The 23,678-nt window shown below is 40.4% G+C and overlaps 3 protein-coding genes across 4 annotated transcripts; 2 read left to right on the forward strand and 1 right to left on the reverse strand.

The window, feature by feature from the left end:
- The first annotated feature begins 3,928 nt into the window (after positions 1-3,928).
- Positions 3,929-10,857, forward strand: rad54l (RAD54 like). The gene is made up of 18 exons (XM_035415561.1): positions 3,929-4,314; positions 4,418-4,501; positions 4,620-4,736; positions 4,898-4,958; positions 5,181-5,316; positions 5,439-5,508; positions 5,763-6,051; positions 6,706-6,830; positions 7,039-7,189; positions 7,328-7,454; positions 7,558-7,632; positions 7,841-7,971; positions 8,228-8,338; positions 8,545-8,668; positions 8,895-8,973; positions 9,085-9,264; positions 9,636-9,799; positions 10,309-10,857. Exons 1-18 carry the CDS (start codon positions 4,312-4,314, stop codon positions 10,508-10,510), a joined length of 2,229 nt encoding a protein of 742 aa, XP_035271452.1. The 5' UTR covers positions 3,929-4,311; the 3' UTR covers positions 10,511-10,857.
- Positions 10,858-11,758: 901 nt separating this feature from the next.
- lrrc41 (leucine rich repeat containing 41) lies at positions 11,759-18,859 on the reverse strand. Of its 2 annotated transcripts, XM_035415562.1 has the most exons (11): positions 18,713-18,859; positions 18,427-18,656; positions 18,051-18,137; positions 17,439-17,509; positions 15,956-16,790; positions 15,596-15,841; positions 15,079-15,240; positions 13,859-13,957; positions 13,355-13,483; positions 13,186-13,258; positions 11,759-13,057 (listed from the first exon to the last, which is right to left on the reverse strand). In XM_035415562.1, the coding sequence occupies exons 2-11, from the start codon at positions 18,533-18,535 to the stop codon at positions 12,838-12,840; spliced, it is 2,031 nt and encodes a 676-aa protein (XP_035271453.1). In that variant the 5' UTR covers positions 18,536-18,656; positions 18,713-18,859; the 3' UTR covers positions 11,759-12,837. The 2 variants fall into 2 exon arrangements, with proteins under 2 accessions (XP_035271453.1, XP_035271454.1); XM_035415563.1 differs by lacking the exons at positions 15,956-16,790; positions 18,713-18,859 and having other exon boundaries at positions 18,427-18,481.
- Positions 18,860-19,458: 599 nt separating this feature from the next.
- On the forward strand, positions 19,459-22,575 carry LOC118225633 (cytochrome b-c1 complex subunit 6, mitochondrial). The gene is made up of 4 exons (XM_035414366.1): positions 19,459-19,620; positions 20,105-20,146; positions 20,510-20,671; positions 21,010-22,575. The coding sequence occupies exons 1-4, from the start codon at positions 19,576-19,578 to the stop codon at positions 21,040-21,042; spliced, it is 282 nt and encodes a 93-aa protein (XP_035270257.1). The 5' UTR covers positions 19,459-19,575; the 3' UTR covers positions 21,043-22,575.
- The last annotated feature ends 1,103 nt before the right edge of the window (positions 22,576-23,678 follow it).

The following is a 23,678-nucleotide window of genomic DNA, read 5'->3' on the forward strand; positions in this document are numbered from 1 at the left end:
TAAGGACTCATAAGCCTTCTTAGAGGGATACTGTACAATTAATGTCTATCTAACTGTAATATTGCACAGTTAAATGCTGTGATATTACAGTACCTCTCATCATTATGTGACTAAATATCTCATCTTGTTTATAATTTTAGATGTTTGGGCTCGCAGCGTATATTTAATTAATCTTCTAATAACTGTGCATTTATTGTTTTTTGTTCTAAGATGAGTATTTCTGTTGAAATCTTTCTGACAGGGCATAATAGTTCATTTATTGCCTGGTTAGTTTTGGACAAGTAAACTTGATGAACCAGAGTGCCAGTATTATGAATAAAATTATAATTTACTAATAATTAATAAAAACAATATCAAAAGAAAGGATGGCCTTAAGTAATGAATAGCCATTTCTATTACAATTCTAATGCTCAATGAGTTTTTAATTGCATATTTTTGTTTCTCTTAAATGTGCTTCATAATTTTAAAAGAAACTAAGCCTCTCATGTTCTGTCTGGTATTCATGTATACCCGGGAGCCCTAGCGTCTCTGGGTGACTCAGGAGTGAGTCAAGCTTATTTTATGGAACAAAACAAGAAAAATTAACACCATTACTCATTTAACGTGTATGGGTGTATTTCAACTGGGACATCCCAACAGATTTCACACATATAATTGGCTGTAATTCTGAAAATATGACAATATTCCTAATTCTTATATTCGTTCTTCATACCATAATGAATAAAAATCATTCAAAATAATCCACAAAAGTCGATGTACATGCATTTAAGTCGGCTTCCATAAATTCAGTTGCTCTGCTGCCACCTTGTGGAAAAAACATCTTTCCCATAAAATAAATATTAGGCTACTCTTATATTTGGTTTCTCAAAAATGTACTATGAAATCACAGGTGCTCGGTCAAATAAAAAATAAACTTGCACAATGTGAAATTCCAAGCTGGGGGTGTGAACACTGGCAGCATGGAGGGAGGGAGGAAGATGGAGAGCTCTGGCAGGAGTTGAGTGGAGAGACGCAGGATTTTCAAATAAACTTGTAAACGGAATTAAAATTCAAAATAATTATTGCCAGTTGTATGACACATAAACTCGACTTTGTCTGGATCTGTGGACTGGCAGCTAGCAGTGGAGGGAATTCAGAGGAAGAGGATGATATGGACTGGGATGAATAGAATAAAACTAATAGTAAAACAATATGGGGTAGACGCAAAGGAAATTAGCAATGAAATTATCAAATTAGCTTCATCTGCTTTTTCCCGTCCGTTACATCATCACAAATGCTCCAGGCCCACAAAGAAGGCATCTTCCCATTGGACATTTAGGTACATCAGCCAACTGAAACAATTTAGGAAACATTGGGTAACATTGGTTGCTTTGGAATACAGCTTGTGTAATTTGTGAGCTAAAATAGCCTATATTATTTCTTGTAACTTAGCGTAATTTTGATATCAACGCTTTTAATAGCAGGCATACAGATTTTACCAGTTTGAATTAATGACTTATAGACAGTGCTTTGTATGTGTGCGTAACCTGGCATTTTCTGTATGATGAAAACGTGTTTTTCATCAGACATGAAAAAACGTAAAACAGAGAAATAAGGCCTTAAGGATCAAGAATATTTGTGGGAAGAAGGTAGGAAATCATATGTTGGGTGAAGGCAGGTTACAAAGAGGAGTAATAACAGGTGTACCAGTCGAAGAAAACTTGGAGGAACTGAAAGCAAACAGCCTATAAGAGGTGGGGAGGGAAATCAAGAAACTTGAGGTTGGGGGGGGGGGGGGGGGGCGGGGGGGGGTGGATTAAAATATAAAGAATTACGAAAAGGAAATAGAATTAGTTAGAATACCTAGTGCAGATTTTGATAAAGGAAGGGAGTTTGAAAATATTCAATTACTACAACCCATGTAAAAAAAAAAATAGAATTTGAGTCATTTAATGAAATAAAAACACATTTAGATAGAAATATTATTTGGTGTGGAGATTGTAATGCCCACAGTACAGTGTGGGTAGATCATAATGATGCCAATTGTTTGTTAATGGAAGAATTAATGGAGAATAAAAAGCTTGTTTGTCTAAGTGATGGAAATGAAACAGGCGCAAATTTTAATACAGTCAATGAATCGACTATTGTTGTCACATTAGCCTCTGAATCTGTAGCAAGAAAATGTTCATGGGAGATGATATGAGAGTCTACTTTGGGTAGAGATCATTATCCAATATTAATGAAACTAGGAATTAAAGTAGAAAGAGATGCAAAAGAGATTAAATGAGTGGAACTTTAAATTGGCAGATTGGGATACATTTGAGGATATGATTGAGCAAGAAAAAATGAAAATTGATATGAAAAAAAAATTGAAATGGTAAATCAGAGGATAATTGAAGCAATATTAGTGGCAGCAGAGCAATCTATCCCATGGAAAGGTGGTAGCAGTAAAAGGAACAATCTTGATGCACAAAAGAATGTGATGAGGCTGTAAAAAAATCAAAATAAATCTTTTAGAATTATGAAGAGAACACATAATTTACATAATTTGAGTATAAATGGAGGCAAGCTATTGTAAGGAAAACTATTAGAAATCCAAAAAGAAAGTGTTGAGGTAATTTTTGTAACTCAGTTGGTAGAGAAACACCTGTCTGAGAAATATGGGGAATGAATGATTTAAAAAAATTAATGGACTAAAGAGAGAATATGGACACTCGGGTTCAGATAATGGAGAAAGGTTAGCAGTGTTTAATATGGAGAAGGCTGAAATGCTTTCAGAGACAATTGTCAAAGTGCACCGCTCTGATGACATTAGTGAAGAGAGTAAAAGGGGTCGAGAGGCAACCATTACAGAGAATAGCAGAGTAAAAGAATGAGGAGATAAATGCTTCAATGAATATACTTTCCACTTCAGTAGAATCTGAGTCTGTTACTAAGAAATCGGGGATAACTTCACCAGGTAAAGATCAAAATAATATTTTTTCATGTTCTACAATAAAGTGTGAGAAGAAGGGAGATTTCCTTCTGTTTGGAAGGAAGCTGTAATTGCACTGGGAATTACCGATAAAAGACAGTAGCAACCCAGCTAATTAAAGACCTAAAGCCTTGACATCACATTTATGTAAAATTTTGGACATAGGAAATATGTATTATGGATTTGTCCTAATTTATATGGATGCATCAAAAACCAGCAATGACAAAATGAGAGGTTAAATTGTTGTCCCAGAATATGAAGTATCATATATGAAGATTAAGTGGTCATCTGTTCATATGTACAGGTGAGATTACTGCCATTTTACTGGCTTTGCAGTAAGTAGAGGGAGTAAGGCCACTCTGGGTGGTTGCTTGTTCTGATTCCAGTTCAGTGCAGATGAGTAAGATGGAGGAAAAGATGATAAAACCAATGGAATAGTGACAGTACAGGACAAGATTCAGGAAAGTGAGGGAATAATGAGGAAGGCAGGAGTAGAAGACAGAAGACGGTCTTATCCAGAATGAGACTTGGACATACAGGCTTAAAACACTTAATCTAATGAGCAAATACAACAGTGGGAGTTGTGATTACTGCTTTCAAGAAGAGACTGATGAGCATGTTTTGTTATTTGATATACCCAAAATATCGTTTAGAGAGAGAAATCTTGGTTAAGAATCTAGGAGATAAGGGGATAAATTATGATTTAAGAGAATGTTTCAAAGAAATTCAGGGCAACAATTAATTTTTACGCAGGGCTAATAAACAGGATATTTAATTTTTTGTAAGTTAGGCTGATAGAATCCCGATCAACACTCCTTTCCAGTCAGTGGCGATAATGCTCCTGAACTGTGGTTGTCAACCGTCATAAAACCCTAAGAATAATAAGAAGAAATGTGATTGTGCTGGAACGATTTTGCCCGATTTCTGAAACGCGATATTATGTTTGGTTAATCCTGCTTTCCGTAGGCTACTTCACTGGCGCGCGGGATATTGAATGTATGTAAACATGGATCTGTCGCTAAGCTGAGTCTTATGTTCCTGGTTTAGCTACATTTTGTGACAACTTTATCTGAAGTTACGCACCGTAAATGAACATCGGAGTTTGTCTAGTAATTATGTAGTTTGCTGGTGTTCAGGATTGAATGCAATCTCAGAGCGCAGGAACAGTAGAAATTCTATCCGATTAAGATAGCTAGCTAAGTCACACAACGGCGAAATTACTCCAGTTTGAAGAAAATCAATGCCTTTTAATTGACTTGCTCAGATTATTCAAAAGTGGAATTTTTGGTTTAAATTAATAAAGTCTTATATTATGAACGGTCGGCTTGCTTATAATCACGAGTTACCGGAAAGAGAAAATGGTAAGGATCTAGCTAATCGGCTAACCATGGTTGGTAATTTCGCGTGCTTTTCATTTATTGTCTCACGTCTCATGTCTCATATCTCCTCACGTTGCGTTTTCAGAGGAGAAGCCTTGCACCAAGCCAGGTTGCCAAGAGGAAGCAAGGGGGAGATTCGTCTGAAGATGAGGACTGGCATCCAGAAGCTGTAAGTGATGACATTTGGGTTTTCGCGTATCTTGTAAGTTAGCTACTACCGCTGAAGTAATTGTAGCTGTTTGTATATTTGTGATTCACCTGTCCGACTTCGCTACGTTTTTTCGCAGGTTCAAAAGCGACGGAAAGGTGAGGCAGAATCTGGCAGAGAAAGCTATATTTCCCCCTTCAGAAAACCCTTGACACAACTGACCAACCGGCCGGTCTGTCTGGACAGCGGTAAACATGTAAGTTATTTGGGTTTCTTTCTTCAGTTTTGCAACTGAAATTTGTTTAATCATTTCCTAATCTCCGATTACATAATGACGTGGACGTAAAAAATTAGGTGGTTTTAGTGTAGTTAAATATTATTAAGTTTGTTTATCTGCTTTTATTTTTGTGCCCCTAGGAAGCCTTCATTCGTAGTATTCTCTCAAAACCATTCAAGATTCCAATTCCAAACTACACAGGTATGTGGTTTATTACCTATTACAACAACCCCTAATTTATTGCAGCAACGATATGTTTCTGAGCTCCTTTTTAGATTGCAGTCTATGACATGTTGATGCATTGATTCATTTTATTTATTATATTTCTTTTGACTGTGTTCATTTGCATGGAGATTTTATGCGGGCTGACTCTGCGGGATGTTTTCTGTTTAAAGTGACAGGCTTGTTCTGTGGATTTCGCAGGTTCACTGGGGATCCGAGCGTTGGGTTTAAAGCGAGCAGGCGTCCGGAAGGCGCTGCATGACCCCTTTGAAGAGGGGGCTCTGGTTCTGTACGAGCCCCCAGCTCTGAGCGCCCATGACATGATAAAGACAGAAAAGTGAGTGCATCCTGAACCGGGCTGGACTGAAGCGTGATACACTGAACTGCCTCACGCTTCTACTCGAGAGCAGCGTTTAAAGGCCTATGAAAGCGTAAACTAGTCTTTCTTTCTTTCTGCAGAGAGAAGCTCCCTGTGCATGTTGTCGTGGATCCTGTGCTTGGGAAAGTCCTACGACCCCATCAGAGAGAGGTATTGCAAGTCCAGTCCAACTGCAGTAGTTAACTTTTTTCACTGTTTTCAGTTGTTGATCTGAAGTTCATCTGATCTGATCATGAAAATCAGTGATCTGGCATTAGTTCTGAACTCAAGATTGAGCTGAACTTTTCAAAAAATTTTCTGTGTGATTTATTTGGGCAAGCTTTCACCCTTTTAACAGTATAATTTCATGCTTCAGAGGGGAAGTGGCCTGTGTAAGGTGATGGCCTTCTTTTCCCGCCCTTTAGGGAGTGAAGTTCCTGTGGGACTGTGTGACCGGAAGGCGTATCCAGGATTCGTACGGCTGCATCATGGCCGACGAAATGGGGCTGGGAAAAACCCTGCAGTGCATCGCGCTGATGTGGACTCTCCTGCGCCAGAGCCCCGATGCCAAGCCTGAGATTGACAAGGCCATCGTGGTGTCCCCTTCCAGCCTGGTGCGAAACTGGCACAACGAAGTGGGCAAGTGGCTGGGCAACCGCATCCAGCCCCTGGCCATAGACGGCGGGTCTAAGGAGGAGATCGACAGAAAACTCGGTGGGTTTTCTCAACAGCCATTTGTGGTACTTATGTGGCCTAGTTGGCGGACTGATTTTTGTGTCTGAATGTTGTCAAAATTGTTGGTCATATTATATAACAAGGCACTTGATTGAGTTGTCAGTTGTCCCTAAAAATTCCTTTTGAATATGCTCTCTACATAACAGTTTGAATATAGTATATAATATATTTGCTTATAAGTAAATGCCAGCACGTTTACCAAGTAGGCACACATTTACTAGAATCATTGCTATTATGCACTGTGTGGCTGTCCAGAAGCCTCCTAATCGGTTATCCCTGCAAACTTAGCTGGATGCAGAGTGAGCAAGTGGGCCCTCAGATTGCTAGTCGTCATGTGATATCTAAGCTCAATTTAGCAAATTCTGCAACCTACTGCGTCTTGAATCTTCCAATGAGCTTCATGGAATTCAAACAAGAATTGTTTTCAGATGTGATCTCCTCATTGACAGTGCAATATGGTACAGTTCAATTCTATTTGCTTTAGTGATTTATAATTTTACTGTCAGTATACGTCCCATGGAAGTGTGTGAGTGGTAAATAGATGTACTGTAATTCATGCATTTTGAGTGAGTAAAAGGAATAACAGCATTCTTCAGATATCTTCACTGAGCTGGTTGTTTTTGGATTTTTTAGAAAACTTCATGGCCCAGCATGGCTTGAGGGTCCCTTCTCCCATCCTGATCATTTCATATGAAACCTTCCGCCTGCACGCTAACGTCTTGCACAGAGGAAAAGTTGGTCTGGTCATCTGTGATGAGGTATGACCAGAAATTAAGCACCACTTGAAAGTTGCGAAGTACTAGTACGTGTCAAAATGCTCACTAATGCTCATGCTAGCTCTGAATACTTGTGTTTAATTCAGAATTGGCATGTACATTTAATCAATGTGAAACAGTTTACCAAAGTTACTTGTAGTCCTAGCCAATACACTTGCCAAGTGGGATTTATGTTTATTTCCTTGTTTAGGGTCATAGACTGAAGAACTCTGACAACCAGACATATTTGGCTCTGAATGTCATGAATGCTCAACGTCGAGTGCTCATCTCTGGGACTCCCATTCAGAATGACCTGCTGGAGTACTTCAGCCTGGTGCACTTTGTCAATGCTGGCATTCTGGGTGAGTAGGTCTTTTCATTTACAGTACCACAGATTAAATAAAGTAATTGGATGACCAAGCACTGCACCTTTTAAAATGTAGCCAGTCTTAGGCCCGTTCACGTGTACGCCCCTACAAAGTGGCCGTTGTCTTTCTCAGGGACTGCTCAGGAGTTTAAGAAGCGCTTCGAGGTGCCAATCTTGAAGGGGCGCGACGCCGATGCCAGCGACAAAGATCGGCAGTGCGGAGAGGAAAAACTCAAAGAGCTCATCGGCATCGTAAACCGGTGAGCGAACCACGGCCGTCGCTTGCAGTTACATTCATTTTCCGCCATGCGAACTGGCGCTGTGTTTGCCACACGGTTACACTGCCACTCTCCCTTTCATCAGGTGTTTGATTCGGAGGACCTCTGACATCCTGTCCAAGTATCTGCCCGTGAAGATCGAGCAGGTTGTCTGCTGCAGGTATTGCCAAAAACTGCAGATCCCTGCAGAAATTAATATAAAATTTAATCTGTACTGCTTAAAAATGACTGAAAACTGAATCGGATGGCATTTAACATGATGGTGTGGCCAGGTATTCGTCGTGTTTGTGTTCCCTGTGTAAAACCGTTTAGCCGAACGTCTTTTCGGCTGGAATGCCCGGCAGTGACCCCTTTCCCTCCGCCTGCAGGCTGACCCCTCTTCAGGCAGAGCTGTACAAGCAGTTCCTGAGGCAGGCCAAGCCGGCGGAAGAGCTGCAGAAGGGAAAGATCAGCATGTCCTCCCTCTCCTCCATCACCTCCCTCAAGAAGCTCTGCAACCGTGAGTTACACCACTGCCTGAGTGGTAATGCATGAACACTGAATAGACCCATTCCCTCTTAATACACATGCAATCGCAGACATACACCTCTGCCTGATTATTATTGCAGTTGTAGTGACAAATACTGAAAACACAATTTTTTTTTCCTATTAAATCATTGGCTCACAGGCTGTATCCAAGATTATGTATTTCATGTAAACGGCATAGTATTATGCCTTGCATTGGTGTGTCTCATCCTGTTTTATTTGGCGCTCAGACCCAGCTCTCATCTATGACAAGTGCATGGAGGGGGAGGAGGGCTTTGAAGGGGCGCTGGAGCTCTTCCCCTCCGGATACTCCACTAAAGCAGTGGAGCCCCAGCTCTCTGGTAAGGCTGCACTCGAGGCTGCTGTATTTCTGGTGCTTGTCTCACACATAGGCCCATTTGGCTGAAACTAGGTATACCCTTTCCCAGCAGACTGTCTTTGGACCCTTAAAATCAGAACCTGGTCATGACTTCAAGAACTTGTTATCGGGGGCTTCTGCCCTTACCCTTACAGACTTAAGGCTTAAATTGAGTGGTTTGTGTTCCAGGAAAGATGCTGGTTCTGGACTATATTCTGGCCATGACAAGAAGCACCACCAGTGACAAGGTGGTGCTCGTCTCAAACTACACACAGACTCTGGACCTCTTTGAGAAGTTGTGCCGATCTCGGAGGTAAGAACGCTTTGTGTGAATAAATGACTGAATGTCTGCCACAGGGTACCAATACTCCAGTGACATGTCCTTAGTTCATCTATTCTGTGTCCTCAGTTGAGTATCATCCACAATTTGTCTTTAAGATGCAGTTCTAACAGTCATTTTTTTATTATTATTTTTTGTATTTTGGTATAAAGTAATGTGTGCAGAGAAGAGAGTTAAGCTCATATGGTCTTTTCAATAGATACCTCTACGTTCGACTGGATGGCACAATGTCTATCAAAAAAAGGGCCAAGGTTGTAGAGCGATTCAACAGCCCCTCCGTGAGTATTGAACTCCTGCTTTCAGTTGTTTTCTCAAAGTGTCAAATCACAAGCAGTGTGTGCATTATCCCTGCATCCGTGTTCACCTGAGATTCGTCTCCCTCTGTCCAGAACCCAGAGTTCATCTTCATGCTCAGCAGCAAGGCCGGAGGGTGTGGCTTGAATCTCATTGGAGCAAATCGCCTTGTGATGTTTGACCCTGACTGGAACCCAGCCAATGACGAGCAAGCGATGGCTCGTGTCTGGAGGGATGGGCAGAAGAAGACCTGCTACATCTACAGGTTGCTTTCGGTGAGTCTGTAAATGAGACACAGAGGGTGTCTAGCCAGTTTTTTATGGCTGGAAGCAGTTTGAAGTACATTTATATTAAGAACCAGGTGGATACACTTGAAAATAATTCAAGATGGAAAATTTATATTGCAACTATGGAACTCATATTTTTCAAACTGGTGTGAAATATGTGTAGCAGCAATGGAACTATTTGATTCAATTTGATTCAGAAAATTCTGTTCTGTGAGTTCAGTTCCACAATCCTGTTCATTATCCTATGATCAACAAAAAAAGGTACTGTTGAACAAGAACTTAAAACCCAGTTGAATGACATTTGCCTGCATCCTAAAAAAGGTGTTTTTAAAATGTGGCATCTTGTCCTTCATCTGCAGACCGGGACGATCGAGGAGAAGATCCTGCAGAGACAGGCCCATAAGAAGGCTCTGAGCAGCTGTGTGGTGGACGAGGAGCAGGACGTGGAGAGACACTTCTCCCTGGAGGAACTGAAAGAGCTCTTCACTCTCACCCAGGACACTGACAGCGACACACACACCAGGTACGCGTTCAGACCAGGCAACAGCCCAGTTTACCATCAGCACTGACACTGCAACACATACAGTGAGCAACACATATATCTGTCTTCAGACAATTTTAGATTTGTAATCAAACATATGGTTAAAGTGCACATTCTCCGCTTTTATTTACGGATATTTTTATGTCCGTAGATTGCACCGTTTTACAGGACAGAAAAATTAAAGGACTTTTCATACGTAGCCCCCCATTTCATGGCACCATAATGTTTGGGGCGTATTAATGTTATGTAACTGAAAGTAGTCATGTTCAGTACTTTGTCGCATATTGTGCATGAAGTCTGTGACTCATAGACATCAGCAGGTGCTGAGTATCTTCCCTGGTGATGCGTTGCCTGGCCTGTTCCTGTTCCTTCAGCTCGTGCTTGTTTCGGAGGCTAGCCGCCTTACGTTTTCTCTCCTTAACGGAGTTAAAAAACCTTTTTAAGGCGTTTTGATTCGTCCCTGTGAGACTGTCCCGGCCGTGCGTCCGCAGGTTCCGCTGCCGGCGCTGTGTGAACGGGCGGCAGGCGCGCCCCCCTCCGGAGGATTCGGACTGCACCAGCGACCTTTCCCAGTGGCACCACTGCGCCGACAAGAGGGGCCTGAGGGACGCGGTGCTGCAGGCCTCCTGGGACGCCGCCGTGTCCTTCGTCTTCCACCAGCGCTCCCACGAGGACCAGAGAGGGGTGGTGTGAGCGGCCGGAAGGGGCCGTGTGGTACCGGGACATCGGGCGCAAGGGGCCGGAACTTAGCCACGGTGTTGAGGAAGTGAGTGGTGATGATCGCTCACTTGAGCCCCACCTTAATCTTGAGTGACCGCCTTCCTCCTGCCAGTCTCAGACCTTCGTTACAGCTTGAAGACCCCCCCCCCCCCCCCCTTCAGTGTTTAGGTTGGGAAACTGACACGTCACTGATGAGAATATGAAAGGTTTGAAGAATTTCTTCAGACTGTGGACCTACCTTGATTCTTCACTTTATACTTGTTTTGTTCAAAGTTTTATTTATGGTGTAAATATGTACTGTCCCTTTAAAAATGGTCTCATAGTAAATAAACGTAAGACATGTAAATCCTTAAAGAACCTAATATTAAACCAAAGAGAGTCCTATACAAAGTGTAATAATATATAACAATAACATATAATTACAATATTTCAGTTCCCATTATCTGGGATTGGCTTCAGACAGTAAAAAGCCTTGTCTGTATCCCATTCAAAAGTAATTGATTTATGCTTTGAGTACCTGAAAGAGCTGGTTTAATTCAGTAATATTTGGCCTGCATAGTTATTTCATTTCATTAATAGGGATATTTCATTATCACTGATGTTATTTCATTGATAAGATGATGATTGCATTTATTTAAGTGCCTTCCACCGCATGATCTCAAAGTACTTGACAGTGAAAGGAGGAAACTCGCTTCCACCACCAGTGTGTAGCACCCACCTGGTTGAAATACAGTGGCCACTTTGCACCACAACACTCACCACACACCGGCTGAGGTGGCGTGGCAGGGACTTACTGAAGCAGTTGGGTAAAACTAGGGGACAATTTTGCCAGGACAATTATATAAAAATAAGGAAAGTAAGGCATATGGCCCCATTAGTCCTCCCCTCGATGAACCAGGAAATGAGTACAATGATCATTTACAAAAAGTTACACATTTACTTTGGGGTTCAGTTTCATTTCATTTATTTACATCTATGATAGAGCAGTCTCCACTTTTGATTGTGCTTAGCCTTTTTGTATCCTGTTTATTCCTCTCTCTGGCAACAACTGGGTATTTCAATTGAATTTTCTTGCATTTTGTTCAGGTCAGAAGTAGAAATTTGCCATGCAAATGCCATCTCTAAAGCTTGTGTCGTGTCTAGGAATCGACAGAATTCAAAGTCCAATCTTTAATTTGTAGAAAACAACTTCACGAGGGAAAAGACACCACATCAGCAAGCTCTTCAGAAAAGTCAGACTTTATTCGCACAAGTGCACAAAGCCGGATCAACTCTGCAGAATTGAACCCCGATTGTCAGTTTTACATCTATTTTATACACTGTGCACCCCACAACTCCCCCCAAAATGTTCCTTAAAACACCACCTGACCTTCTTGGCGCCACAATGTGTTCTTAGGTGATAACATCATTGTGGAGAATTACCCCAACTTTCCCTTAAAAAATATTAGTCTTTATTCTGTATTTTTTCATTACAAATACAAGTCACAGCCTCCTGTACTTTTCCATTGTATTCAGGTTACATAGGGGTCACTTTGTAAAAATGTTAGTCTCCTAGCGCATTTATTGGCAGTAGTGTATTGTTAGTTTTTTTGATTAGTGTTCTCTGCTGTATTTATTGGCAATAGTGTGTGGTTAGTATTTGATTAATGTTCAAAGTAAGTGTGATTTTTTTAAGCCTTCTGCATTCTCTTGCTTTTTCTCTACAGTTGATACTGTGGTTTCTTGCGTTTCCATAAGCTCAGCTGCAACTACTGATATAGGTTTATTGGATTACGTATTGATTGTATGAGTGAATAGTCATACATGTGATGTACTGTTACCATGGAGCATTGAGAGTTGGAGGAACCTGTGACATCATCATAATCACGGGGAGTCTCAAAATTTTCCTACACTTGTTGATAATGCGCTGAATTTGATGGAAATATAGCCGTCTAGCCAGTTAAGTAAAATTACTTTCAATTAAATTTTCAATTTGAGTTGAGTTGAAAAAGGTTAAAAAAAAGGTTGGTGTTATGTCCTTTTCATATGTGAGAAACAAACTCCTACTGTTCTGAATGTGGCCCAGCATGACAAAATTGGTGAATAAGGTATTTATTGTATCGACTGTCTGTCTTGTTGATCATTTGGTACAGATGTTCAATTCCAAAGGCGTACATCAGCAAGGAGTTACTATTTACTTAGAAGAAGTTTCAAATACATCGGCAGCCAGTTCCCATCAAAATTTATCTACATGTAAAAATGAAATCCACAGTGCATTTCCTGTTGCGATCTAGTGAAGGCATGGACGACCACATCACTGTTCACATGACGCTAACGTGGTCAGCCATAGTAGTCCTGGAATTCCAGTTGTCTGTAAAGAGACGGCAGAGAGGGCGGAGCTTCAGCAGGGCTTGCTCTGTGACCTGGGGGTCACGGTCAAGGGGGTTGCACCTCAGATCTATGGTCAGTCCAGGCGGTGGAGGGTTGTCCTCCAACAGCCTCCCAAATTCCAGCAGTCCCACTGGTAAAATGTAGTTGGAGCTGAAAAAAGAGGCATGGGAGAATGAAAATACTTTAATATTAGCACTGACATAGTCCTTTAAATATGCTAACAATATGCTTTTGTATAAATGTGAATACATCTGCATTTTCTAGGTAATTTTCAGTACCTGAGGTCCAATTTCTGTATCTTGGAAGGAGAGTCTCCTGAAAATAGGTCTCCCAGAACAATCACAGCATGGGCTGTTTAAAAAGAAAACAGAAAAATGTATCGTCCAAACAATGGCAAATGACGAACACTGGAATTAAGGAAGCACTGGTAAATGAAGGATGTTTTACCCAGGCGGTTTTGGGAAAGTGTGAGAGAGCGAAGGGATGAGAGCCCCTTCAGCGCAGTCACAAAAGGGTCGAGAAAGTCCTCCCTCCCTTTACATTTCTCCAGGAGTCTGCAGTCTTTGAAGTGCACATCTGTGTTTAGAGACAGCACACTATGAACACGAGACCACACTGAAGACCTAAAAATAACATCAACATGAACTTCAATAATGTTACTGTGATGCTGTCTTGTATTTTTTAAACTGCAATTTAAAATTAATTTTTTAAACTGCACTACAGTTTAAAGGGCATTTTTTACCAATTAATTTTTTTACTTTTTTTACTGGTTCTCATTCTGGGTTTTTTTAAATATTGTGAATATACACAATAAAATTAACCACTCGTGTACAGCCTCTGGAAATATGTCACTGTAAAAGCAACTTTGGAGTTGCCTGAAGTGAATATTTTGCTTCAGACCATAAACCCTAGAATGCCCCTATACTAGCCATTGTAAAGTCAGCTTTGTACCTTCCAGCTTTGAGTTGTTCAGGAGACTTAGGACTTCATTGTGACAATTAGCCAAGTTGACATCTTCCAGGGACAGGGCTTTTAGGTTTGGATTCAACTCTAGAGAAATAACAGAAAGTACAGACATACTTGGAATCAAAGAAAGAATGACTCATTCTCTCCCTCAAATATCTGAAGGTATGGTAAATGTATTGTGATGCATGTAAATCTATGTAAATGTAAGGCAGTTACTTGGCATCATTGGTAGTCATTGTAGGGAAATTTTGAGACTCCCCATGATTGAGATGACGTCACATGTTAAAGTTAAGGTATTCCCATCAATGTTGATCGGACTGTTTCCTCCAATCTCTCGATGCTGCATGATAAATATATATCACACGTATAACTATACACTCATATAATCAATATGTAATCCAATAAACCTATATCAGTAGTTGCAACTAAGCTTATGGAAACGCAAGAAACCACAGTGTACACTGTAGAAAAAAAAGCAAACGCAGAAGGCTTAAAAAACAATACTTACTCAGCAGAAAATTATTGCCAAATAGAAGTGCTAGAAGACTAATACTTTACAGTGACCCCTGTGTAACCTGAATATAGTAGAAAAGTACAGGAGGCTATAACTCTGTGAACTTGTATGCGTAATGAAAAAATACAGAAAGCAATGACGTGTATGCATAGTGGAAAAGTACAGAGTAAGGGAAAGTTGGGGTAACTTTCCACTACGATAAGATTTCCATAGAACCGAAAACCATTGATACGATAAGATCACCATAGAACCGAAAATCATTGTGGTGCCAAGAAAGTCAGGTTGACCCACGAGCAGGAAACTGAAAATCCTTACGCGGCCAAAAAAGATCCTTACTGTGCCAGAAAAGACCAGATGGCTGGTATTTTTAGAAATGTGTTAAAGGGGGGTTGTGGGGCACAATTTGTGTATAAAATGTATGCAAAACTGACAATCAAGGTTCAATTCGCCTGAATTGATCCGGCTTTGTGCACCTGTGCAATAAAGTCTAAGTTTTCTGAAGAGCTTGCTGCTGTTGTGTCTTTTCCCTCGTGAAATTGTTTTCCACAGATTGGCGTTGAAGTATGTCGGTTCCTAGACACGACATCATCTGTAACTAACTAAGTTCAGTGTTTGCTGAACTGCTCATTAATTGCAGTAATATAATTTCAGTCTAGGCTATGTGGATGTCTATCTGAGCAACCAGTATTACCTGGCAGTGACTGCAGCAGGGTGCCAAGCTTGTGGCCCCCATTATGAATCCCTATCAGATGAAGTGATGTCAGGCTTGAGGCATGTCTCAGCACCAGTGTCAGGTTCTCCAGGTTTTCACATACTTGGGGGAATCTCAGGGACAACCTCTCGAGAGAAAATCCTAGCAAAGAAACAAAAAAAGACACTATAGAGACACGAAGGGCAGAATTGCATGTTCAAAAGCCAATAAGGTTTCTTCAGTTGAAGTCTCTTAGATGTTTTCAGCATCAGCAGACATTTAATATACATTATTTTAGTGAATTGTTTTATATAAATATATATATATAAATAGGTAGTGTAACCTTGCCATTTTGTTTTCAGCTATGAGAATAATACAGAAACCATGTGACTTTATTGTAATCAGATATTATTTATTACATTTCTGTAAGTTAACTAATAGATAATGTATATTTGGTGAAACCATAAGCAACCCATTAATCTGCTAGATAAATGATCACACAGTTAGAGGCTGTTACCAGTGTCTACAGCAGGCTGAGGTGCTGGAGTCACATGACCCTCTGCTTGGTGGAATACAGGAGAGGCCTCCAAAGAGAGGGACTTGAGGGTTGGGCACGCAGTCAGCAGGTGCAGCAGCAGCGTACACACTGGCAGAGTGGACAACACCGAGCCGATACTCAGGTCAGTGAGGGAGCAGGCAGGGTTCTCAAACAGCAGCTTAAGGGCATCCACCAGCCCCAACACATCAGCTTCTTCAATGGCCCCTATGGCAGAATCAAACATTTCAAAAATTCAGCTGATGGTCTGTACGCAGTTTGTGATTTATTTAGAATCTGGTGTTGCGTTTAAAATCTGGGGATTTTTTTTTTCGTACTTACATTCGCTGTGTAAGTGGAGCGAGCGCAGACACACGCAGGAGGGCAGAAGGGGTGACACTGTTCTAGAGATACTGACTTTGAAAACTTCAAGGACCAGGGAATGGATCTGTCCTTCGGGACAGATTTCCCCATTGAGACTGCAGGATGCATTGAATGGGATAAACCGAGTCTCAGAGTCGGTAGGCTGCCATGAAAAGGACTGAGAAGGAAGGCATCCAGTGCTAGTCTCAGCTGCTCCTGCCATTTGTCCTACATCCAACCGCGGACGTTTGAATGGAGTCAAACATGCGTCATTGTCCATCGCCCTGGAGCCACGTCTGATCAACGTAGCACCTGAAATTTCGCGTTCAGGTAGCACACTGGAAGCACTTTCTCCATGCATGCAAGTTGTTTTGAAGCGTCTGGTGTCTGCCTGTGGCATGCTGCACTGATTTCTGCTGTCCTTCTGCAGAATCCAGGTCAGAAGCCTAGTGTCGGGGCTCCTCGTCAGGACCAGGTCCCTGACGGACCCGTGGTCAAGAAGGCGATGGAAGATGTACAACATGATGGCGTGGCCCGGTTTAAACAGGGCACTGGTGTCCTTCAGTTTAATGCATCTGACATTGTTCTCCAAGGTGGCCAAGACCGGCCTCAATTCATCTGAAGCCAGTTTACAAATCTCTCGGGCTGGCGCAAAGATAGAAAGGACCTGGACATGTTTGGCTGTCAGAGAGAGGATGGAAGAGCAGCTAAGGTTTGAAAGGTAGTGTCTGTCAAATCGGATGTGTCCAGACAAGGTCAGGTGAAAAAGCCTTTCAAGGCATTTCTGTCTCCACTCATCAGCAGAGATTGTGGTCTGAAAAGAAATGATCTTTTTATGGTAAATGGTAAATGGACTGCATTTATATAGCGCTTTTATCCAAAGCGCTTTACAATTGATGCCTCTCATTCGCCAGAGCAGTTAGGGGTTAGGTGTCTTGCTCAAGGACACTTCAACACGCCCAGAGCGGGGTTTGAACCGGCAACCCTCCGACTGCCAGACAATCGGTCTTACCTCCTGAGCTATGTCGCCCCGTTTTTAGTCAACCAAAAGTATATACATATTAGAACACTCTCTCCAATGCTACAATTATGGGGGAGAAATTATCTAAAATACTTGTGCTACAACTACTAAAATTAAATCACAGACAAGGAATTGTCATCAAGGGGTGAAAGGTCTATTTCTTTTCATCTGGCTCATTATTCTCATTACTCATTTATAGATATCATTATTTGACTGTTGCTAAAACCAGAAAATCTGGCTCTCCTGAATTGGAACTGCCCACTTCAGATTTTAAAATATTTCCAGTTAATTTTAAGAGAAGTGACGTTCATATTTTTAGAAAATTAAAAGTAAGCCATTGTACATTTTAAGAACTTTAACATTATATTGATTGAGGAACTGTGTGTGGAAGTTCAGACAAAACAATAGTAACAAGTTTACACATTTTAATGAAGTACTGACCTTGGATCTGCAATGCCATGCTTTTACCAGATCTTTCCATAAAGCAGCCCAGATAGCGCCAGTGGACACACCTAGAGAGCAAATAAAACAGACCCCCATTTTACATTCCAGTAGACTGTCTCCACACAGAGGAAAAATAGGTTTGATAAAAATTATATCATTTTCTAATGGTGAAGATCGCATGAACAGGGGTTTTGACTCTGAACAACTTTTACGGCGTTCCAGTTCTTTAAAAGAATAATGCATTACAATTCGCTAGCATGGAACCTTCCATTAAATTTATTAAAATGCACAGCATATCTCCACAATACCAAAAGAGTACACTGAAGCTTATTTTGCTTTGCATGGTCTTCAAAAGTGCGTTTTTGTCTGGTTGGCTTGTTCTAAGTATGCAGCTGCCAAAATAAATACAGTTTTAAGGTTTTCTATATTCATTGTAGAAGTCTAGGTTTTGTATTAAGATCACAATCATGTCCTCAACACAATTTTGTGGTTTTGATTTTTGTTGGACAAATTGTATAAGCCGAGATGCTTGTTTTTCACATTTCCACTACCAACCAACTCACTTGCGTTTCAGGTTCAGTTTTGGTTGAAAAGGAAAACAATTCTTACCTTTGCATTTGGCAGCAGGCTCAATTCTCTCCAGATAAAAAATGTTCAAATGAGGCAAGATGTCCTTTATGAGTGAAGCTGGTAAATCTGTATATCAAGGTAAATAGTTTAGGAAACGCTTGTTACTCGCTATTGATAAAATGAATATAAATATTCCGTCACATTTAAAATATTTTGTTGTTTGCATTATCTAATATACCCTCAACCAACATCACTGTCACTAAAAAGTTGCTACCAGAGATCCCACTGCTAATTTTTCTGCTGATACAGGTTTAAAAAACAGTACATCAAAAGATCAAACCTTTTTAAACCTTTAAATGCGCATTGGAATCACATTAGCTAGATAACGGTTGAGGCTGTCATTGAAATTCCTTACCCCAAACTTGCTTTTCAAGAACTGGCATCTGTTCGTTCACTTCTTTGATACATATTTCTCTCAGTGCAGCTACTTTGGCATGTACATTGCCAGTCTCCCCATTGTTCATGGTGAGACAAATAACTACCTACTTAGCTAAATTGACTAACGTTTTTGCATCAAGCTTGCAACACATTCACCGTATAACCTAAGTTAGATATTGGCACTGTAGCTACCTAGCTAATTATCGGCTTCTCTCGAGTATTTATCAGTGTTCCGATATACGACGTAAAAAAATCTGATGGAGTTACACGGAAAACTTGACAACTAAAGTCAAGCAAATTGTCTGGTAGGGAAAAATATATCCAACTAAATAAAAACAACGCTTTAGCGGCCTACAGGCAGGAGATGGAAGACGCAGAATCAGCCAATGTAATACGTTTACTTCTGGTGAGGTTATCGCAAGAGACCATTTCAAAATAAAGGTTCAAGGGCTTGTTTAATAAAATGTTAACTTAAAAAAAAAAAACGAATTTCAGTTAGTTGGGAACATTGATCATTTGTCTTTGTTCCTTGATAATATTATTGCTAATTATTAATTGAATTGAAGTCATAAGTAGTTAATCTTAGGTCTTCTTGATAAATGTGTGACATGGAAAAATGTTGATGTGTTCACCATGGTATTTTTCATTTCTGTTCTTTAACAAAGCTATGAATGTGATAACCTTTCGGCCAATTATTAAAATAAACTATTTAATTACAATGGTAGCTAAAAAGGCTGAGAAGATGCATGTTAAAGCAAATCTTTATATTTATAGATTATATACACTTTAAAAATACACTTTCAAACCTCACATCCATATCGCGAAAATGCATAATAAAAAAAAGTTGAATTCGCATTGTTATCACCGACTGAATAACAACACGCGTATTCCGGGATAGTTCAATTATTTTATTAATTCACTGTATTGCTCGGACTTTGAAGGAGCGAATGGAAATTAGCGACAAAGTCTGTACTCTTATTTTGACACGTATTCAAACGGAAGTTCGTCAGGACCGCAGAATGTTCCAGCTCAGTTTAGCCGAGTGACCTGAAACGTCCTCAAAGTCCCTTAACTGGACTGCTAAAAATCTGTCTGCCGAATAACAAACCTCAGGACTTCTTACACTATGGTCTTTGAGGAGAAAATGATTACAAATGGGGAGCCTGATGAGGTAAAGCTACATTTGCTTTTTAATCGCTGTTTTTTTTTTTTTATCTTGCTAGATAGCTTACTTGAGACCTGAGTATTTTATATTACACAGATTTTCGGGCCTTATCGTACAGCATCATCTATCCAACTCTAACGTTTCTGGGTACAGTACATTTGGTCCTGATTAACTTTGACCATTTCTTGCTATATACAGATTGATTACCAGCTATTATTTTTGAATTACGACTAATAATGTTGTATGTGCTGTTAACGTTCATTCTTCGTAGCTAATGCTACGATCTAGCTCGCTACCTATCGTTCATTGACCGTATCATATATCGATCGTCAAGCATTTTATTCGGCAGTCTATAAGGTTCTGGTCCCTGTCTACAACGGTTCATTCTTTATCGATATAACTCTAGCTAGTCTTCAGTTTACACTGTCTACAGTGAAGCCGAAGTGCTTTCTGAGATTTTATTGACATCCTTGTGTCATTTCAATTTTAGGATGAAGAGGAAGAAGAGGAGGAGGAGGAAGAAGACATGGTGGTATGGTTAAATATTGTTCAGTTTACACTTTCCTTAAAAGCTGTGTAAAGGGTTCAGCTGCTGGTCTGATTACAACTGCACACTGTTGGCTACCGGTGGACTTTTTCAGTCTGCTTTCACTTGGGTTATTTTAAAAAGTAGAATTCTTACTGTCTACATGAACAGGGTTTCTTAACCTTAATTGGAATAAATGCGAAATGAGACTAGTTTATCAAAGTATGGTACGTTGTAACGTTTCAATTGTATTTATAATTAGCTTCTTGACACGGAGTTTATCAACAAAAATATTTGTTAATGGCTGTACAGTGCTGTTTTGTGGCAAAGTGTTTACTGGATGCTGAGATCCCGTTGCCTGTCTTGCAGGACCCTTTAGACGCTGTGAGGCAGAAGTGTGAGGAAACGCACCACTGTGTACACATGCGGGAGAAGCTGGAGGTCTGCGAGACCCGTGTGGGCTCGCGGTCAGAAACCCAAGAGGACTGCACGGAGGAGCTCTTTGACTTCTTACATGCTCGCGACCACTGTGTGAGTTACTGGGACGGACCCGCCCTGTTGTATTGGCTGTGTTAGGGGAGATTAATGTCAGCATGGGTCAGTGGAAGAGTATATGAAGGAAAGGTCAGCTCCTCCAAGGTCAGCACAGCTAGGGACCTGTTCCTTTAAAAAGCCAGCCAATGAAGCTTGGTGTCATTGCCTCTGGTAACTACGGCCCTTTATCTCTCTCTATCTCTCTCTCTCTCACACTCTATATATATCTGTGTGTATATTAAAAATAGTCGTGAAGGAACTTATACATGTGTGGTACAGGTACTACATCTGTGCACAATTCTAAAGCAACATTTATTTCTCTTCTTTTCCTGCAGGTGGCACACAAACTGTTCCATTCAGTGAAGTAAACTTTGCTGATAGTCGGTTCCACTGGCTGCTGTTCTACAGATATACAGTAAAATCGTATTCAAATGTGATAAAATGACTACAATTGTAATGAAAGACACCGACCTGGTTATACTGTCCAAATGTTAGAAATGTCCTGAAATTAGATTTAATGTGTTTGTGTGGATGTATTTGAGTAAGTATTAAAAATGGACTAAAGCTACTACATGTATTGTTATTGTGTGTAATGAACAGTCATTATTATTCATTGCTCGATGGTAGTGAATTTACCTGTTTTTTTATGTGCGATATATTTTACGGAGTAAAATGTTGCCACCGACTTGAAAGAATGGTGATGTATAGAGGAATTGGCACTGAAGGTTCATATCAGTTGTTAATCTTTAATGTTAAAGTTAACAGAAACGGAATGCAACAAAAACTAAATTTATAACACTTATCACAATACATTTCTACCCCTGAATGTATTAATTGGTCTATTATGGATTTAAATAAATTCTGAGATTCAGTGTCCATAATTCAAAACCTCTTTACTGTCTGAAATTCTTAATTTAAAAGCCTAATTTATATGCTTAAATTACTAATTAACGTTCACCTGAATTATTATATGACAGCATGAACAGTAAATACTATTGCAGAGTAGAAAACAATTTTGGTCCATTTATTCTTCCCTTAACTTACATGTCACTTCACAACGCTCCATCTTCTCACAATGTCAATATGTTGTATTGTGAGTCAATAAGGGCTGAGAGAGAGGCGGGCCTGAGAGTGGCACCTGCAGCCATACCATACTAATAAGGGTGGGACGTCTAATGACACTTCTGCAGTAGCATTGGAAAATAGTATGGAGTATAGTTTTAGCATACTGCCCATTGCATACTAAAAATATGCACTAAACAGCAGGGAGTATGTTTAATAGACAGTACATATTTTGAAAACTCAGTAGTTAGGAGGCTGTTTCAGACACAGCCTTGGAAGTCTGCTCAGGGAACCCATGGTAAAAGGAACTTCCAGGGTGGCATGCAAAAAGATATCTTCACTGTTACACCAAAAGAAAAAATGGCACCTAACCTATTCATGACCTCTGTCCAACGCCAGACTCAAAAGAAAGATGGACAGTGCCTTAGCCAGCTGGCATCAAAGTAGCTGAGGGGTTGGGGGGGGGTAGCCCCTTATCTTTTTTTTTAGCATGACTCCCCCTTGGATTCCCTGTGACTCTCCCTCAGAACCAAAATTAGATTGGGGTGGTCTGGTTAGATAGTCTGGTCAAGACTACAAATCGGACATTCTGGGTGAAAACCTGGCACCTGGTAATCCTATCCAGAAGGTATCCACCTCCCTCCGGTAAATAATGTCCTCAGATGAGGCCATGGACTGGCAGTGCCCGCACAAGCACCTGTCAAGCAAACAGCTTATCAGTACAAGCAAAACATTCATTACATGGCTTTTAAGTTCATGTCTACCACCATTGACATTTTTAGTGGTGTTGTGTGCATTGATTGTATTTAGCCATTTCACCAATAAATGATCACAAACTTTGTAGTCTGCAAGTTCTGCTCATTTCCTATCATCGTCACAGTTGCAGCTCCATGGGGTGCCTTTTGTAACAAGTTGCACACTGTAACCCTGCTGAATTGTTGCACATTTAGCATTGTCAAGTGTAAAAAATGCACTATTTTCATATGTCAAACATTGTTTAAACATTGAGAGAAATTCATCTTAAACATTGTAATCACTTTGCAAAAGTAATGTTATTCATTAAAACAAGATTTAAAATTTTAAATTGCATATAAATCTTAAATGTAGAAACTGAATGTTTGGAAAATATGGTAAATGGTGACGACCCTTACAGTATGTGTAACATCAGTTTTTTGAATGGAGTAGATTTATGAACTGTGGTTAAGCCAGTCTCATCCATGTTCCAAATTGACTGGGGTTCAAAGCCTCCTAGTCCTCATCATCTCCTCAAAATTGTCAAAAAAAAACATGTCACATTTTCTTTGTTAAAGCTGCTGGCACGCAGACTTGTTGGTTCTGGAGTACAAATCGAAAGATCTGGATGCCTCTGAAAGAACACCGAGAACCAATCGGCACCTGCTGTCCCCGTCTCAGCCCATGATTTGTGTGCAGGAACATCACTGGCAACAGCAGAAGTATAGGCGAGCTTGCGAAGGGAGGCCTTGAATGTGAGCATCACCTATTTTTACACAGTATCTCACTGAAGTACGGTAATTGATATTGAAGCCAGGAGCAGTACTTCTGATGCTCTGAAGCTTAACTTGTCTCACTGCTCTGAGTATTACAGCAGGTTCTGTCTGACCTTTGGCTTCTTGATGAATTTCCTCATAATCTTGTCACAGAAATTCTGGTGTATATGTAAATAAGTGTTTATGCAGCATGAATAACTATGATTATGTGCTTATACTTAAACAAAGGAAACTGTGTGTGACCTAAAACTTGTTTTTTAGAATTCATTGAATTCAACGGGCAGCAAGCTCCTTTGCCCTCAACATGCGCAGTAGAGGCTGTTTTCATTTACTTCCTCGACTTCACCGCCTGGACCATAGATATAGAAACGTATATTATATCTATGGCCTGGACCAGAGCCATAGAAAGCTCTTTCTATGGCTCTGGCCTTGAC

The sequence above is a fragment of the Anguilla anguilla genome, chromosome 4 (genome assembly GCF_013347855.1).
Source record: "Anguilla anguilla isolate fAngAng1 chromosome 4, fAngAng1.pri, whole genome shotgun sequence".
NCBI classification, from domain to species: domain Eukaryota; kingdom Metazoa; phylum Chordata; class Actinopteri; order Anguilliformes; family Anguillidae; genus Anguilla; species Anguilla anguilla.

What these genes read in the sequence shown, in the direction of transcription:
- lrrc41 (XM_035415562.1), bottom strand. Translation starts at nt 18,535, where the DNA reads ATGAACAATGGGGAGACTGGCAATGTACATGCCAAAGTAGCTGCACTG. An exon ending in TCTTGAAAAGCAAGTTTGGG is followed by an intron (nt 18,138 to 18,426) that starts GTAAGGAATTTC and finishes CTTGATATACAG; the next exon opens with ATTTACCAGCTTCACTCATA. An exon ending in CCTGCTGCAGTCACTGCCAG is followed by an intron (nt 13,958 to 15,078) that starts GTAATACTGGTT and finishes TTATTTCTCTAG; the next exon opens with AGTTGAATCCAAACCTAAAA.
- rad54l (XM_035415561.1), top strand. An exon ending in TACGACCCCATCAGAGAGAG is followed by an intron (nt 5,509 to 5,762) that starts GTATTGCAAGTC and finishes CCCGCCCTTTAG; the next exon opens with GGAGTGAAGTTCCTGTGGGA. An exon ending in GACAGCGACACACACACCAG is followed by an intron (nt 9,800 to 10,308) that starts GTACGCGTTCAG and finishes GTGCGTCCGCAG; the next exon opens with GTTCCGCTGCCGGCGCTGTG.
- LOC118225633 (XM_035414366.1), top strand. Translation starts at nt 19,576, where the DNA reads ATGGTCTTTGAGGAGAAAATGATTACAAATGGGGAGCCTGATGAG. An exon ending in AGGAGGAAGAAGACATGGTG is followed by an intron (nt 20,147 to 20,509) that starts GTATGGTTAAAT and finishes CCTGTCTTGCAG; the next exon opens with GACCCTTTAGACGCTGTGAG. An exon ending in TACATGCTCGCGACCACTGT is followed by an intron (nt 20,672 to 21,009) that starts GTGAGTTACTGG and finishes CTTTTCCTGCAG; the next exon opens with GTGGCACACAAACTGTTCCA.